This window comes from Tribolium castaneum, chromosome 5 (assembly GCF_031307605.1).
Source record: "Tribolium castaneum strain GA2 chromosome 5, icTriCast1.1, whole genome shotgun sequence".
NCBI classification, from domain to species: Eukaryota; Metazoa; Arthropoda; class Insecta; order Coleoptera; family Tenebrionidae; genus Tribolium; species Tribolium castaneum.
Window position 1 is genome coordinate 14,809,804 of NC_087398.1, and position 16,879 is coordinate 14,826,682.

Below are 16,879 nucleotides of genomic sequence, written 5' to 3' on the forward strand. Positions count from 1 at the left end.
TAAGGTTAATTACCCAGAAATTAATTTACCTCTGATGTTCTGATGTTTTGGCAATAATATTAAAATTTACGCTAATTTTTATAATTCTATTTCAGCGGTTCTCCAAATTTGGAATTTTAATTTACATAAATTTTGCTTAATCGGTTTGTCTTGTCATTCTCTATCTACCTTTAGAGTTTTGTTAAACCATTCCCTAACACGCTGTATTGACAGATAAAGCGATGCTGAAGTTATTTACGCAATTCGTTAAACTGCTGGACCACTGCTGGCGAAACTGTCATGGATAACTAGATCAAAATTTAGAAAAATCGCATGGTATATTCATAGTGTAATAATCTAGTATTTATTTTCTTCATTATTGTACAGTGTGTATACAAAATAGCGCATAAGTTCTCTGGTACGTTATATGAATGGTTTCGGGAAACTTCAAAAAAATTTAATAACCAATTTATCAACACAGAACAGTTTGGTAAAATTGACACCATTGTCAGTACTTAAGTGTTCTCCCCGTACCTCTATTTTAATTGTTGTGGAGTAGTTATAATTGTGACAATGGAATTATTTTTACTATGTTGCAAGATCAATTTTTTAGCTTTCTGGATAGAAAAATCAGAGCTTTTAAAATTCATGGCCGTTGATTATTAAAAATAATTTTTAGTTACCTTAATGTGGAAGAGTGAGAAACTGATTGGTCTCTTTCTTGGTTTTATCATCGATTAAGATATTTTTAAAAAAAACCTACTTTAATTCTTAATACTGCTAAGAATAATTGAGAGCGAATTTATTTACTAACGTGTGCTATATCGTAGTCAAGAGCCTGTCTGTATACCACAGTCAAAAATTCTAAGCTGCATTTTGCGAATGAATAAGCAATTTATTTTTGAACCAAAAAACAAGCTGTAAAAACAAGCTTGTTTCGTCCTTTTCTCTCTTCTGAAAATGAATTTTTTTAAAAGATATTGCCTTTTTTCGTGTGTTTGTTCACATCTTTTTACGAAAAAGTGTGCAGTATTACACAAGCAGACCGAAATATTACCTACACATTATCACATCATGCTCGTGGTTTTTTTTGGGAATTGTTTTTCACGGGACTTGAACAAATCGAAAATTAAGAGTAAAAATTTATCGGTTACCCCTCGTTATCAAGTTATTAATTATTGATAAAAAACTAAAATTAGCTATTTCAAGTTTAAACTTTATTAAAAACGAATACTCAAGAGAATAGAAGATTAAAGAAAACTTTTGTTTTTGTAATAATTTTCTTTCAGATATTCCAGAAAGAGAAATTTAATTATTTTAACCACAACTAATAAATGGAAAGACTGTACAGAACTTATAATTTACATCATTGTTAACAACTGGATAATTAAGGACAATTTGGAAAAATTGTTACTCTTAATTTTGGATTTTATTTCCCTCCTAAATCAAATCCCAAAATCACGGACATCAATTTTGAGAGACTCTTTGTTATTTAGAAAAAAATTACAAAAAAGCATTCGACCTTGTAAGAAAAAACTTCTTTCGTGAGATTTCCTTAAAATAAGACCAAGATTACACGTTTGGTCAAAATTTGTGCAAATGGGTTCAAACTGAAGTGTTATTATTACGAGTATATTCGATTAAAAAAGTTACAACAAAATACGATTAAATTTCATGGACGGCACGCCCTTGTTGGTGTGTTTATCAAACAAATAATAATTGCAAACAACAAATTAAAAAAATAAACAGAAAACAACAGTTTGTGCGGTTCATGTTTACCGAATGTATCTGATAAAAATTAAAAATTTCCAAAGGATGATACATTCTACTGTAGCGTGATCAGTTGATCATACTTTAAACAGTATCAATTCTTGTTGCTTTCCGAGATAAATATTAAGTTAATCCTATGCATAATTATCTTATCAAACGTGACTTTTTTATCATTGTTTAAAACCCAGTAGGTTTTCACGTGGTGTGTATATATTTGGTATTTCGTCAAATTTAGTTTTTAAAAAAGTGTCGAAAAATGTTAAAAAATGTGTCAAGGGCCTTATTACGTGAAGGAAGAAAAGTATACAAACATAAACTACATTCCAAACCTAACTTTACTAAGGTAAATACTGCAATAAATAGATTATAGATAACGGTAGCATTTAGGCAAACATGTCTTTTAGAATAATTACGATGTTGTAAGAGGAAATTATAATTACGTCGAAGAAGAGCACTTAAATTATTTTCGAAGCCTTCTCGGGGAGTCTCGAATTTTCACAGATTTGTCAGATCTCGAGAAATACAATGTGGACTGGAACAGATATTTAAGAGGAGCGAGTCAAATTGTTTTAAAACCAAAAACGACCGAAGAAGTCTCAAAAATATTGACATTCTGTAACCACCATCGCCTGGCAGTGAGCCCCCAGGGGGGCCACACGGGAATGGTGGGAGGGGCAACCCCAGTTTTCGACGAAGTGATTATTTCGACCGAACTCATGAACGAAATTATAAGTCTCGATGAAAAAGCCGGTTAGGGGTAGTACAAAAAACGTTATCTCTACGGAGGACTATAGATTAGGAGACGAAACGCACGTTTTTCGTACCCAAAAAATGTAGTCCGGCAGAGTAAATATGAGGGCACTTTGAGTATTATTCAGTGCCAAATCGTGTTAAATTAATTACTTGGAAAAAAATGCTGAAATGTTGAGTTTTGTTTTCTTAATAGACTGAGAAAAACTGCCGACAAAAATTTTCACAAGAAACACGAGGAAAAAATTATTTAAAAATTGCGCTTCGTCCCATATTTTTCAAAACGCTGCCAATACGAAAGATATAAGAAAAATGTTAGGAAAAAGGTTGTACAGAATTTTTTTTTAAAGTTTACTAGAAGAATTTTTTATAGGAACTTTTAATTCTTTACAACTCTGTTTCTTACATTTTTTTATCTTCAATCACAATGTTTTTATAAATATAGGACGGTGCGCAATTTGGTAATACTGGTAATAGAATTTTTTATATTGTTTTTGGTAAAGTCTGTATATCTGGCTATGTATCAAGTTTTTAGTCTCAAACTTTTACTTTTTCATTGCAATTCTTGCAGATGAAACTAAAGACTTTTTAATAATTTAATTAGTTTTCAAATCTTTGATGAGCGTTGAAATGAAACCCTAATTAGATTTTTCTTTTAAGTCGAATGTATTTTTTGTAAAATTTAAAATGAACTTCTCAAACAAAATAAAGAAAAAACTAATCGGAATTTGGCCATTTTAATAATCATGATACAGATAAATTATAATTGAATTAAAAAAAAAACTACTAGTACGAGTGCAAAAAGTATAAGCTTACAAGTATCACTTCGCGTTCAACGTTATAATTTTGAAACCGCAGCGAATACCGTTGAAGATACAAAAAAAGTGTAAGAAACAAAGTTATAGAAAATAAAATTTCCTACAAAAGAAGTCCATACATGAGACACCATATTTCTATCTTGAACAGTTTAGGTATAAATTAATTTTCCAATTCTTCACCAGCGGTAAAAGGAAAGAACCCGTCGTTTGAGCATTTTTTTGGCCTAAACACTTGAAGATAGGACATATGGTTATTAATAAAAAAAAGCATTTGCTTTTACTTACGATTTTTAATCAATTCCTTGAAATGTACTGATTAAAACAAGGATAAGGATCCTGATTTTGATAAGTATAAGGTAATGCATATTTCTGTATTAATTAAAAAACTTAAGGATAAACTTACAGCATGGAGCAAATCCTTCTAAAAGTCTGCTAAATGTTTGACTTAAAAAAATGTAGAGGCAGCCGCAAATAAAAGACGCCGTTTAGCTGCAGCCATATACAGAGCTTGATGTGCATTTTTTATACAAATTGTAATATGTTGTTCTTTAAAATAAACAAAAGTTTTTTGCAAAATCACATCCTCAAAAATACTCGCATTCACATTATTATCTAATTTTTTTGTAGCCTAAAAACTTTTAATTCTCCGACAAAACAGGCGCTGTAGTTGAGCATTTGAAAAATTTTACGTTTCATTCATTTCTAAAGTAAAGGCGTTACTAGATGAAGATCTATCAGGTGGCGGTAGCAATTTTTTAAGAGTTTTCCGTATAAAGGAAATTCGTCTTGTTTTTGTTTAGTTGAATTAGGAACTTCTTCAATCTCTATTTCATTTGTATTTTTTTAAATGTACGATTATTACGTTTTCGGAAGCGCTTAGCTTTGTTTCTTTATTGCAGTTACATTTTTATGATTTTTAATTGTGATGTTTAAATTGTTTTCAACAGTGTATGTTTATTGTTTATGGTTTAATCTCTAACGCATATTTCATTATGCATATTCAAAATTGCTGTCTTTTTTTTAACTAAGCCCAGTGGAGGGCACTTGACTTTTATTTAAAAATCATGGAATATTTGATAATTTTATTCATCTTCAGATAAGAAATCATCAGTCATTCTATAACAGCATAATTAATTAAGTGTAGAATATTTTAGTATACAGCGTGCTCAAAAACTAGCGCACCAACTCAATGGTGTGTGGTAGAGAAGTGGTTACACATAAAGGTAAAAATAGTAAAAAATTTCTTTGTATTAAAGTTATTGATAAATATGGTAGCGCTCAGCTTCGTTTGCGTGTGCGTCATCTGACATTTCTGTCACTACGTTTACATAGCAGGGGCATAGCGGTGACAAACTATCAAATATTTTTTGAGGTTACGAAGTGTTTAAACTATGAGTTGTTACAAAAAATACAGATTCACAAAACAAGAACTAATAAACGCAGAATCAAAAACCTAACGAAACGCAAATCACAAAACACAATAAACGAACAGAAAATACTTGCGATTAACACCGATAACACTTTCGACAACCATGCGACGACGTCTATAATTTACTGTCAATGTCAGGTTGACAAATTCGTGACACTTGACGGTGTTGTCGAAGTGCACATGTAAATTAATGTTCAAGGATACCACCCTTAGATAGCCCTTAGCTGTTTAAATTTGCATTGTTTTTGATAATTTTTTATAGCTTTGTGTTGGTAATGAAAAAATGAAATTGATGACGCACACGCAAATCGAGCTGACCGCCACTATAACTAATTTTAAGTAAATGATATGTGGCAACGTTGTCTAACAGTCATGATCGCAATACAATTTGAGCAACAATAAAGATAAATTATTTTTGAAACGGTTTCCTAGGAAATAATTGCCAGTGTTGGCACATCTACACATTGTGATTTTTTTGATGAATTTTAATTTTTTTAAATTAAAAAAACTGCTAAAATCTGATAGTAGATTTTAAAATAATTATTCATCGTTTTGTTACGGAACGATTACCTGGTATGAAACATAAAAACATAAAAAAATAATGAAAACTAAAGAAGTTAACACAATAAGTTTGTAGTTCCAGATTTTTTAAAATATAACTTTAGGAATTTTTTCAACATTTTTCCCGTAATCTGCACTTGCTTCTCAATAACGTACCACTGAGTTGGTGCGCCAGTTTTTGAGCATCCTGTATATTTATGTATGGAACCTTACTTCTCTTATGAAATGCTTCAAATCAAAAATTTGATTCAATTTACTTGAAAAAAGTGATATTTCAAGTTTTTTAAGTGTCACACAAGCACACAACAGACAAACAATTCCTTAGAAACATGAGCTAATGCTTCTAAGTAGAAGCATGCCATTATTAATGCAAAATTAAAGATTTGCTATTGCTATTACACAATCTTTTACTTTTCAAGAAGACCTTATAACTACTAAGTAAATGCTTATTAGGAAATGCTTATTTTTCTCGGGATTTTTTTTAAAGGAATTTAAATTTTCTGCAACTTCCGTCCCAACATTGTTCTTGCATCTGTAACCGTATTCGTAGTAATTCGAAAAATATGGGGCAAAGTGCAAATTGGTATAGTGGCGGTCAGCTCGATTTGCGTGTGCGTCATCAATTTCATTTTTTCATTACCAACACAAAGCTATAAAAAATTATCAAAAACAATGCAAATTTAAACAGCTAAGGGCTATCTAAGGGTGGTATCCTTGAACATTAATTTACATGTGCACTTCGACAACACCGTCAAGTGTCACGAATCTGTTAAACTGACATTGACAGTAAATTATAGACGTCGTCGCATGGTTGTCGAAAGTGTTATCGGTGTTAATCGCAAGTATTTTCTCTTCGTTTATTGTGTTTTGTGATTTGCGTTTCGTTAGGTTTTTGATTCTGCGTTTATTAGTTCTTGTTTTGTGAATCTGTATTTTTTGATTTAAACACTTCGTAACCTCAAAAAATATTTGATGGTTTGTCACCGCTATGCTCCTGCTATGTAAACGTAGTGACAGAAATGCTACCATAAAACATTGAATTTTTTTTCATATGGTTTACGATATGCAGGGTGGCCCAGGGGTGTGTAATCGGTCTATAACTTTTTGCTATTTGAAATATTGCCATGCTCTTTTCATTATCCGGTAGATCAACTTAAAATTCACAAACTAAAATATTTTATTATACACAGAGTGTTGTATATAAGGTAAATCAAAGTTACATTTTTTTAAATGGAACACCCAATGTATTTTTGCATAATTGGATTCTACGCAAAAAAATAATGTAACTTTATATAAACTATTATAAGTCTATATATATCACTGCGAAGTGATATCCGACAAATTTGCAACAGGAAATCTTAGAATTTTAGCAAATAGTGGATAATGTACAAAGTATGTCAAAACGCAAAAAGTTAATTAACGATTTTTTTTTAAATGGAGCACCATATATTTCTTTACACGTGTTGCATTTTTTATAAGCTTTAATGATATGCGGTTTGTATAGCAAATTTGAAGTATTTCTTAAAGTGTTCAAATTATTTTTTTCTTTTTTTAATTATTTTATAATTAATTCTTAATGAGTAAAATTCATTTATGTATCAAGTAATAATTAGATTACTAATGTAAATGTTTTAAATTTGCTATGCAACTTCTGTACCGTTAGAAAGCTTATCAAAAATTCTATCGAAACATGAAAATAAATACATGGTGTTTGATTTGAAAAAAATGAGTTATTCAACTTTTTGAGTTTTGGCACACTCAGTAAAGTCAATTTTCTAAAACTTTAAAAAAATAGACTCATAAAAGGTTATGTCTATAAAGTTCCATTATTTTTTTGCGTAGAATCCAATTATGCAAAAATATATTTAAAAATTACATTTATAAATAAAATATTTAAAAAATACACCGTGTTAGGGAATAGTTTAGCAAAAATTTAGAAGCAGATAAAGAATGACAAGACAAATCGATTAAGCAAAATTTATGTAAATCAAAAAAGCATAATTTTCTCAAAAAATCATTCTAAAATTAAAGGCCCAAATTTTGAGAACCGCTGAACTAGAATTATAAAAATAAGCGGAAATTTTAATATTTTTGCCATAACAGCAGAGGTAAATTAACTTCTTGGTCCACTTCGTTATTATTCTATTTTGATGTGTGTTTTGTTATTACAGTTTACAAAAAAAAACACAAAAACTTTTTTGCCAGAACCGGGATTTGAACTTCCGACACAAAAGAACATGTTAGCCACAATTTTGAAAATTTTCAAAACGCCCATGCGCCACCATTTCCATTTAATTTAATGAAAATATTAACTGCTAATAAACTACCATAAGCCACACAGTGGCTCTCAACAGGTGGGTTAATAAAAATTTCTGAAAAAAGTACGCACTTTTTGGAAAAATGATATAACCACACACCACTGGTCACCCTGTATTTGCATTATTTTTATCTCTTACTATTAAGAATTTAATGCTCTATCTGCCTGTATTTTATTTGTCGGTCGTTCCGTATCCTTATCTATAGTAGTCCGTGGTCACACCAAACAAAATTATTCACACAACTGCCTTCCAGGTATTTTAACGTGCCTAGCCGGTTGTGTTTTACAAAACTTGGACGAATATTTAGCTGAGCGAAATTTGATTTTTCCGCTTGATTTAGGAGCCAAGGGCTCTTGTCAGATCGGGGGCAACGTCTCGACAAATGCTGGCGGCTTGAGAGTCCTCAAGTACGGCAATCTGCACGGAAATGTGCTAGGTTTAGAGGCGGTGCAAGCCAATGGAGTTGTTCTAGATTTTCTAACATGTCACAAAAAGGACAACACTGGCTATCACCTCAAACACTTATTTATTGGCTCCGAGGGGACCTTGGGTGTTGTGACCAAAGTAGCAGTTCAGTGTAAATTGCGGCCAAAATCGCTCCATGTTGCGTTCCTTGGCTTGCAAAGTTTTGATAAAGTGTTGCAAACTTTCTACAAGGCTAAGCAAGACATGGATGAGATTCTCACAGCTTTTGAAGTGATTGATGCGCCAAGTATGGATTTGGTGACGAGTAAACTGGAGCTGGAGTCTCCAATCGGGGATTACCCGTTTTATGTGTTGATTGAAACGACGGGAAGCAATGAGGAACATGATGAAGAAAAAGTGAACCAGTTTTTGGAGAGCTGTTTGAAGAAACACCACATCTTGAATGGAACTGTGACCGGGGAGATTAGTAAAGCAAGGGTATGGGGAAAAACTGTGGTAATTTTTGGTGCAATTTGTTTATTTGCTTAGGGGATTTGGCAATTGAGGGAAAAAATTCCAGAAGCTTTTAAGTACGATGGGTATGTTTTTATGTACGATATTTCGCTCCCTTTGGATCATTACTACAAACTAGTGGACGATATGAGGGAGTATATGGGGGATAAGTCGCATCGAGTTTACGGTTTTGGACACATAGGTAATTACAGATTTGCTTTCAGTCATACTGACAAAAACACAGGAGATAGTAAAGTCAGAAACAATAGTAAAAAGTAATGAACTCCGTTCTTTATAATGCTGCAAAAGTAAAGAAAGGGTAGTAAATAAAGCGATCAGTAATAAATTCGATTTTGATCAGTAAAAAATAATAAATGATCAGTATTTAATTCATTTTTGCACAGTAAAAAATTTAAATGCCAAGTGAACCACGCACAGTATTTTATTAAAATTTGCTCAGTAAAAAATCGTAATTGCACAGTATGTAGTTTCAGTTTGCACAGTTTAAATAATAAACGCTCAGTAGCGACCTAAAAGGAAACATGCCCCTCGAAAGATTAAACTCGATTAAATGTAAAACCCGGAATGTGGAATTCTACACTCTCTAGTTTTGAGATGCTATTGTTTATTGTGTTACTGTGCATTTATTATTTTTACTTTGCATCTATAATTTTTACTGTGCATTTATTATTTTTACTGTTCATTTATTATTTCACTGTGCATTTATTTTTTCTAATGATCAAAAATACTTGACGTTTAAATAAAATACCGTGCATTTAATTTGTACCCATAGAGAAACAAGGTTGTAAAGAATTCAGTTTTCTCGAAAAAAGCTTTAGACAAGTGAGTAAGTTCACGTAAATTTTCAGTAGGCAAAATTTAAAAAATTCAAATATAATGAAGTTATCGATAGAATTTATAATTTTTGGCAGGAAAAGTATACTCGTGTAATTATTGCAAACCCATATAACTTTAGAGAATTATTAATGCATTGCATTTACACTACTCATAATAAAAAATAAAATTAGTTAAGTTTGGTACAGTTATAAATTATAAATATTGTACCAATTTGGCGAAAACAAACACAAATAGTTTGATGAATAAACAACGTAAGTAATCAATATTAATCATATTTCCTGAAAAGATTAAGATAATTTATACAAAATGAAAAATTAAAAGCTACAAAAGTCAGAATTATTGTCTCTTTATTAAAATAGGCCTCTTCATTTTGACGCAAAAGACCCTATTTAGGTGAAACATTTACTTAAAAAAGGCAAAAATCTGAAAGTCGCTTTATTTTGACACAAAAATCACTATTTAGGCGAAAGACTTGCTTAAAAACTGGGAAAAATCTGAAATATCGTTTAATTTTATTGGCTCCAAAAATTAAAATTTGTGCTTCATTTTCCCTTGATATTTTTACTTCAAGTGTTATTTGTAGTATAGAATCAGCTACAAAAATTATATATTATCTATATGTTATAAATGGAAAAATATCTACAAAAACGCTTGTATGTATACAGAAAAAGTTACATATATTTTTATAAAATTGGAATCGGATTATCTATAAGTAAATTATTATTATTATTATTGGGATTATGTTCGTTAGCCCTACTTCCACTAGTTTGTTTATCTCTTGGTGAGGGGTAATAGAAATCTTAGATAACAGATTAAAAATATCAGAAAGAATAGAAGAATTTAAGTTGATTTATAAATTTTATAGACAGTTATTGCATTTATACACATAAGGCTGATAAAATAAATATAAAAGATATAAATTTACGTGGAGAGGAATTTTTCAGTAATTTTAATTATTTTCCCAGAGAAAAATACCTAGAAAAAGTTCACTTAAACGGTAATTTATGATTTCTTATTGTAATAAATGACAGAACCAAAAGAAATTAAATTATTTGATTTAAAGGTTGATAAGTGCTATGAAATTACTGCTATACGTAAATCAGATGATGTTTGCCCAACTAATAAGTTATTCTTTATTTTAGAGAGAAACTTGAAGTTATTTTTATTCGATATTGGCTTATTTTCAGATTCATCACAAATTAATAAGTTACATGAGTTATATGACGCTGTTTCATATTTTTTTGATAAAAAAACAAAGAATGTCTCTGTAAAGAGATAATATGAACTTCATGTCTAAAGATTATAGAGATTGTTTTTGTAATATAATTATTTTTGAAGATATTTCAATTGTTTAATTTGATATTTAAACTCGTGCGTAGCATGCAAAGCGAAATTTACTCTAATAAGTGAAATATATTATTCTTTTCTTATTTCTCACTACTGTAAAAAGTTCAGGTGATGTTAGTATTACAATTTATTTAGAACAATTTCAATGAAGCAATGAAGCATTAATAAGGTTTCAAGAATTCTATAATTTACCAACTGATGGAACATTAAATCAAGAAACACTTGCTTTTATCAGTAAACCTAGATGTGGTGTTAAAGATAATCCAACAGCTTATAGAGTTCATTACCAAAAATAAAATAAAATAAATTTTAAATGATATTTTTCGTTAGCTACAAACGAGATGAAAAAATTAGCACAAAAGCCATTGATCAATGGAAATTTGCTTCAAATTTAAAGTGTAATTACAATAGTGTTAAACCGGACGTACTTATTTAATTTTCTAATACGATGTTTCAACATACTCATAATTCACGGTGTCAAAAAGAAATATGTTCTAGCAGTGTTGACGGAAAAGGTATGTATGGCTTTTTTCCAAATAATGATGAATGTTTAAGAATTCATTTTGATAAATCAGAAAATTGGTATTTTGGTGAATCAGAGAATACACCTACGTTTAATTATTAGACTGTTAATCTCCTTTGAGAGTGAGAAAATTTTCAGGCAACGGCCATACCACGCTGAATACACCAGTTCTCGTCTGATCACTGAAGTTAAGCAGCGTCGGGCGCGGTTAGTACTTGGATGGGTGACCGCTTGGGAACACCGCGTGCCGTTGCCTCCTTTTTTTGTATTATGATGTCCCAAATTAAAAGGACTTTGATCTCCTTCACGGACGAGAAAATTTTCAGGTAACGGCCGTAGCACGCTAAATACACCAGTTTTCGTCTGATCACTGAAGTTAAGCAGATGGTCAGACTAATTTTTATACAGTATTATTACCACGAAATCGGACACACGTTAGGTTTGAACATTCTGCAAATAATATCTCAATAATGTACGCCTATTATAAAGGTGTTATTGATAAATTAACTCAAGACGATATGTGGGCATTTCAATATTTATATGAAAGCCCTGAACGATTAAAATATTAATTAATACCAACAACAACAGTTAAATCTACTGTAAGCAGAGTCTGGCAAAGCGTCCCTGAAGTCGGAGTCAAAAATACAGTTGATAATTTGTCTTCGACTCATGAGCAATTAGTGAATTTATATGATTTTAATAAAGAAATTGATACATTTTTAATTGTAAATCATCATATGTATATTTTTTATAAGAAATATGTTTGGTTAGTCAATTTAAAAGACATGACTTATGATAAAGAACCGAAATTAATTACAGATTATTTATATTTTTTAGCAGATGATTTAAAAGAAATTTCGCATATTTATCAAAGACCTTCAGGTGATGTTTTAATAGTTGTTAAAAATTTATAAGATTTAATTGATTTTCCAAGTTTTAATGTTAAAAGTGGATGTAATAGTCAATCTATTGAAAATTTCGAAATACCAAAAGGAAAAAGAATTGATGCGATATTTAAAACTTATTCTGGAAAAACATATATTTTATGATAAAGTTTTGTACATTGAGTTTGATGAGTGTTTGTTTAGATCAAAGAAAAATGGCCTTATTTCAGAATTCTTTGCTGGAATACCTCCAAATATAAGCAGAGCATTCAGATATGAAAATTTATATTTCTTTAAAGCTAAAATATTATGAATTTGATATTTCGAATACATTAGTTAAATCTGATAAATTTGACTTGATAGTTTTTGGATTTAAATGTCGTTTTATTGATCAAATAATAAAACTAATTGATTGTCTGTGATTCACCTAAGGTATGCTGTATGCTATACATTTTCATACTTTCATTAACTGAAGAAATGTATACTTGAAATATGTATTTATATGAAATATGTATGTATAATATGAAATTTTTTAAATGACCTTAAAGACTTGGTCATTTTCTGGAGTATATTCCATTTGGGTATACACCAAATTTTCCAGCTCACTTAATTCTTTTAAATAAATTTTATCTTCATCTATTTGTGACATAGTTCTATAATTATGCTAATCCTATTCATTAACAAATAGTTTTCACATCAATTTTACAGACATGGTGTTTTACCCCGTCAGAAAAATCTATCAATATTTGAAATTGATTAAAAATTTGTTCATTGGGTTGATTTCTAGAATCATTAAATTTGTACTGTTGTGCTGAACAGACCCATCTACATGATTTTGTATAGCATCCTTCCGCCTTATAGAAACAGGGCAAATGTTCTGAGTTCCTTGAAAATTAGGTTGTTTTTCTTAAAAAGATAGATTTTCCGGATGCCCTAAAACAGGGCGTCAAGAAAATTGATGTAAAAACAGTATGTATTAACGAACCGGGATTGTATTAATAAATTATGAGATCTAAATTAACACATGCCATCGAGTTTTAAAAATGGGTTTACGCTGGCTTCGAAAACGGGGGTGTTTTAACGATTTTTTCTGCTTTTCTGTTAACCCTTGAAAATCGGGATGTTTTCCTTAAAAAATAGCTGTGTTTACTAGGGACCCTCTTACAAGTTTTTTTGTGCACATTTCTCTGCTTATAAGAAGTGAACTCTTATTGATTTAGAACAATTTGTAGCCGATACGGTCTATCCTTTTTTCCGTCACATTAAAATTGAGTGATTTTGTGAATCGTTAAAAATTTGCCTAAAAATTGAAAAACCATTACAGGCGATGGCAACATCCACTTGCAAATCTCTGTAAAAGAGTTCAGTCCTGAAATGAAGAGTTTCATCGAACCATACATCTTCCATCAAACAAAAAAATACAACGGAAGCATCAGTGCGGAACACGGGATGGGTTTCCTCAAGGCAAAGTATCTACACATGATGAAAACCCCCGAGACTATCAATTTGATGAAAAATGTGAAACAGATGATGGATCCAAATGGCATACTCAATCCTTACAAGGTCTTAGTGTAAGAATTTATTATCATAAATATTAAAACAGATGTTTGATTTTTTTATCAATTTCTGACAAAACCACCTTTACGGAAGGAGTACAATTCACAAAAACGACTTCCGGGTCCACCATATTCTTATAGGCCAAAATAATGCTACAAAAAATTGGGATCATCATCTCTAAAACAATACCAAGCTTCTGACTTACTTATCTCTGAATTGCTTTGAATTCTTCAATAAGTCTTCCTGTGTGGTGGTTGTTTTGCGACGTGATAACCTTTCAAGCCTCACATCTTCATCTACATCTAGAAAAATCACAATAGAGGGCTGCAACAAATCTTGAGGCCATTTGTAAAAACTGTCCCCTTCTGGAGGCATTTCTGTTGCACCAGACGAATCATAGACGGCCTGGGCTATGGCATAGGCAGCAGTAGAGTGCCAGTATCTGTCCATAACAACTGGTTTCTGTTTCAATATGGCCGTACATTCTAGAGCCGCAATATAATTCCCCAAGGCGTAATAGGCAGTTCTTAGAGTTGGGTGGTCATCAAATAAGTCTCGAATGTGTTTGATTGATTCAGGGGGCGTGCACCACTTTTCCGCGGACAGTTTTGATGATAATTCGCGTGAAATACGTGATTTTCCTACAAAAATACGAAATGATCAAGTGAAAATGTTTCATTTTTTGATATAATACAAAAGTGTTAACCAGAAGGTCATTGAATTCTTTGTCAATAAATGTCAAAACTGTCAGTTGTGAAATTCACAAATTGTCAATTTATTTCTTTTAAAAATTTCGTTAAAATACAACTAAATTGTTACACTGTGCAAGAAAACATTTTGATTTTACATGCGAAAGTCACAGACGACTAGATGAAAATCATTTAAAAACACATTATACAGGGTGCTGTCCGAATAGGGGATCTCCGAAATGAAGAGGTTTAGATAAAAACGAGTTACACATTCTCGGGTCCGTTTTTTGAGAAAATAATTTTAACGAAATCTTAAAAAATTCATATCTTCCTTATTGTAAAAGATACACATCTAAAAAAAGACATTATACAGGCACTTTTTTACAGAGAATTTAGTATAGTATAAATAGGCGGCTGTGATATTTTTGAAAAGCTCATTTTTTCTGATTTGATATGTCTATTTATGTAATATTATTTTTAAATACTTAAGAAAAAATATAACATTTCGCTTTTTCTTTATAGTAGGCCATGAAAAAATTTTGGATTTTCATTAAAACTATGAAAATTGTAGATATTACCCAACGAGAATTTATATTTTAAAGATTTTTTAAACACTAATTAATTCAAAACAGCATATTAAGTTATGATTAGATACAATTTTTGCAATTAATAAAAATTGTTTGTTTATAGATTTAAAACTGCAAGCTTACATTACCATTCTATTTTCTAATTTTAAACATGAAATGTCGGAAAAAGAAAAATCTTATTAACTGTATGATTGCCTGTTAATAAAATTTTATTTTACAAAAAAATGTCAATCCAAACACCAAAATTAAATCTCATCTGCGGTAAAAAAATACATAACATTATCAACGTCACCTCTTACTCTTCACTAAATCATAAAAAAGTGTCTTCAAATGGTAGTGACACATCGTTTTCAATTTTCTGCACATTTTTTATATAATTAAAATCTGCGACAAACGTATATTTGTTCAAATGAAAATAACTTTAACATAACTTATTTTTATAATTTCACATTTTTTACTTTAATAATCGATCACAAAATTTCTAGATTAATCACACCTCTTTTTTGAAATTTTTGTAGTTTGTAGGTATTTAGAAAGTTCGTAAAAGGTAAAATTAGGCACTATTTTCAACCCAACTCATTGAGGTAATTTTTTTGATAATTGTTAACGAAATTTTTCTGAATAATTTTATTTTCGGATGATAAACGTCCTGTTTTAACAATTATAACGCAAAAATGGTAAAACCTTCAATCCAATTTATTGATTTTTCAGCTCAGTTTAGCAAAAACAGCAGTTTTACTTTTACAAGAATGTGCCCAAAAATTTTGAGATTTTTCGGTTAATTTTCGGTAACTATTCTACTGATTGAAAATGTGCTAAAGAGATTTTAATGTTGTTTTTGAAAAACGTGGTAAAACGCATAAAAAAAAACTAAATGCTATGTGTACCTTTTGGCTTATTTAGGACGAAATTCTTAAAAATAATCGCGTTTCTAGTAGGCTAATGTGCTAAAACGGTTCAAACATGAAAAAAATTGTAGTTTTTACAAAAAATTTAGTAATTATTAGTTTCACTTTAATAAAATCTAGTCGATACAATTCAGCAACTTTGCGGCGTATTTTTTGCATAATTGGGATAAATAAACGGGTTAAAAATATACAATTTTTTAGGTAATTTAGTGATTCTTCATTTTGTTTTCACCAACATGATTGCTCAAAAAAGGTAAATTTTCGACACAATCCAACGATCTTTGGGCAATATTTTAAACGCAAAAGAAAGTACGATCAAAGTGTTTTAACCTAGCATCTCTGCGCGATAGTATGTATACAGTTCGTTGTAATACAAGTAAAAATAAATTTCAGGCTTGCCAACAGAAACAGCCACTCTAGACAACTTTGTATAACTAGGAAAGTAATCAACTGATAATAAGATAATAATTTAACTTACCACATCCATCTAATCCTTCAAGAATGATCAAAGGGTGCGTTTTAGTGAGGTTATCTTGACTTTTTTCCTTAGAGACTTTCAATGCATTGTTATAAACTTGCAGCAACGTTTCAACAGCTTGAACATTCTCATTCTATGGGTTCAAATACTTAAGACATGTGTGCACATTAATCGATTTACCTTGTGTGTGTTTAAAACGTTTAACACGGACTCTGCACTTCTATAAATCGTAGGCAAACTCATGGTTAAGTACTGACTACACTTAAGTTGTTTTTTGATTTCTCTCGTAATTATCTTTGAGGTGTTTCCCCTAACTACCTCCAACACTGACATAAACATTACCGGTAAAACAGACTCCTGTTATCCCCACACCCAAAGTTCATTTTTAATTTCTTTATTTTCTACTTACAATTTGTGACTAAGCTTTTTCGGTAATGAATGACCCGAAAGCTGAATTTATAATTCATTTATTCTTATCGCATTATTATCGTTAGAGGGAAAGTCA

The 16,879-nt window shown here is 30.6% G+C and overlaps 2 protein-coding genes and 1 non-coding gene across 4 annotated transcripts; 2 read left to right on the top strand and 1 right to left on the bottom strand.

Moving 5' to 3' along the window:
- The first annotated feature begins 1,829 nt into the window (after nucleotides 1–1,829).
- LOC655110 (D-2-hydroxyglutarate dehydrogenase, mitochondrial) lies at nucleotides 1,830–13,759 on the top strand. 2 transcript variants are annotated; one of them, XM_008192972.3, is made up of 5 exons: nucleotides 1,830–2,092; nucleotides 2,154–2,499; nucleotides 7,879–8,528; nucleotides 8,580–8,745; nucleotides 13,480–13,759. In XM_008192972.3, exons 1-5 carry the CDS (start codon nucleotides 2,006–2,008, stop codon nucleotides 13,728–13,730), a joined length of 1,500 nt encoding a protein of 499 aa, XP_008191194.1. In that variant the 5' UTR covers nucleotides 1,830–2,005; the 3' UTR covers nucleotides 13,731–13,759. The 2 variants fall into 2 exon arrangements, with proteins under 2 accessions (XP_008191194.1, XP_008191195.1); XM_008192973.3 differs by lacking the exon at nucleotides 1,830–2,092 and having other exon boundaries at nucleotides 2,354–2,506.
- LOC135266419 (5S ribosomal RNA) lies at nucleotides 11,409–11,527 on the top strand. The gene has a single exon (XR_010334480.1). It is a non-coding gene; the product is annotated as a 5S ribosomal RNA (ribosomal RNA).
- Nucleotides 13,712–16,809, bottom strand: LOC103312415 (UMP-CMP kinase 2, mitochondrial). Its single transcript, XM_008192974.3, has 4 exons — nucleotides 16,555–16,809; nucleotides 16,375–16,507; nucleotides 13,918–14,353; nucleotides 13,712–13,864 (listed from the first exon to the last, which is right to left on the bottom strand). Exons 1-4 carry the CDS (start codon nucleotides 16,711–16,713, stop codon nucleotides 13,750–13,752), a joined length of 843 nt encoding a protein of 280 aa, XP_008191196.1. The 5' UTR covers nucleotides 16,714–16,809; the 3' UTR covers nucleotides 13,712–13,749.
- Nucleotides 16,810–16,879: the final 70 nt, after the last annotated feature.

What these genes read in the sequence shown, in the direction of transcription:
- LOC655110 (XM_008192972.3), top strand. Translation starts at nt 2,006, where the DNA reads ATGTTAAAAAATGTGTCAAGGGCCTTATTACGTGAAGGAAGAAAAGTA. An exon ending in AAGTCTCGATGAAAAAGCCG is followed by an intron (nt 2,500 to 7,878) that starts GTTAGGGGTAGT and finishes ACTGCCTTCCAG; the next exon opens with GTATTTTAACGTGCCTAGCC. An exon ending in GGGAGATTAGTAAAGCAAGG is followed by an intron (nt 8,529 to 8,579) that starts GTATGGGGAAAA and finishes TTATTTGCTTAG; the next exon opens with GGGATTTGGCAATTGAGGGA.
- LOC103312415 (XM_008192974.3), bottom strand. Translation starts at nt 16,713, where the DNA reads ATGTTTATGTCAGTGTTGGAGGTAGTTAGGGGAAACACCTCAAAGATA. An exon ending in ACGTTTTAAACACACACAAG is followed by an intron (nt 16,508 to 16,554) that starts GTAAATCGATTA and finishes TTGAACCCATAG; the next exon opens with AATGAGAATGTTCAAGCTGT. An exon ending in TCAAAGCAATTCAGAGATAA is followed by an intron (nt 13,865 to 13,917) that starts GTAAGTCAGAAG and finishes AATTTTTTGTAG; the next exon opens with CATTATTTTGGCCTATAAGA.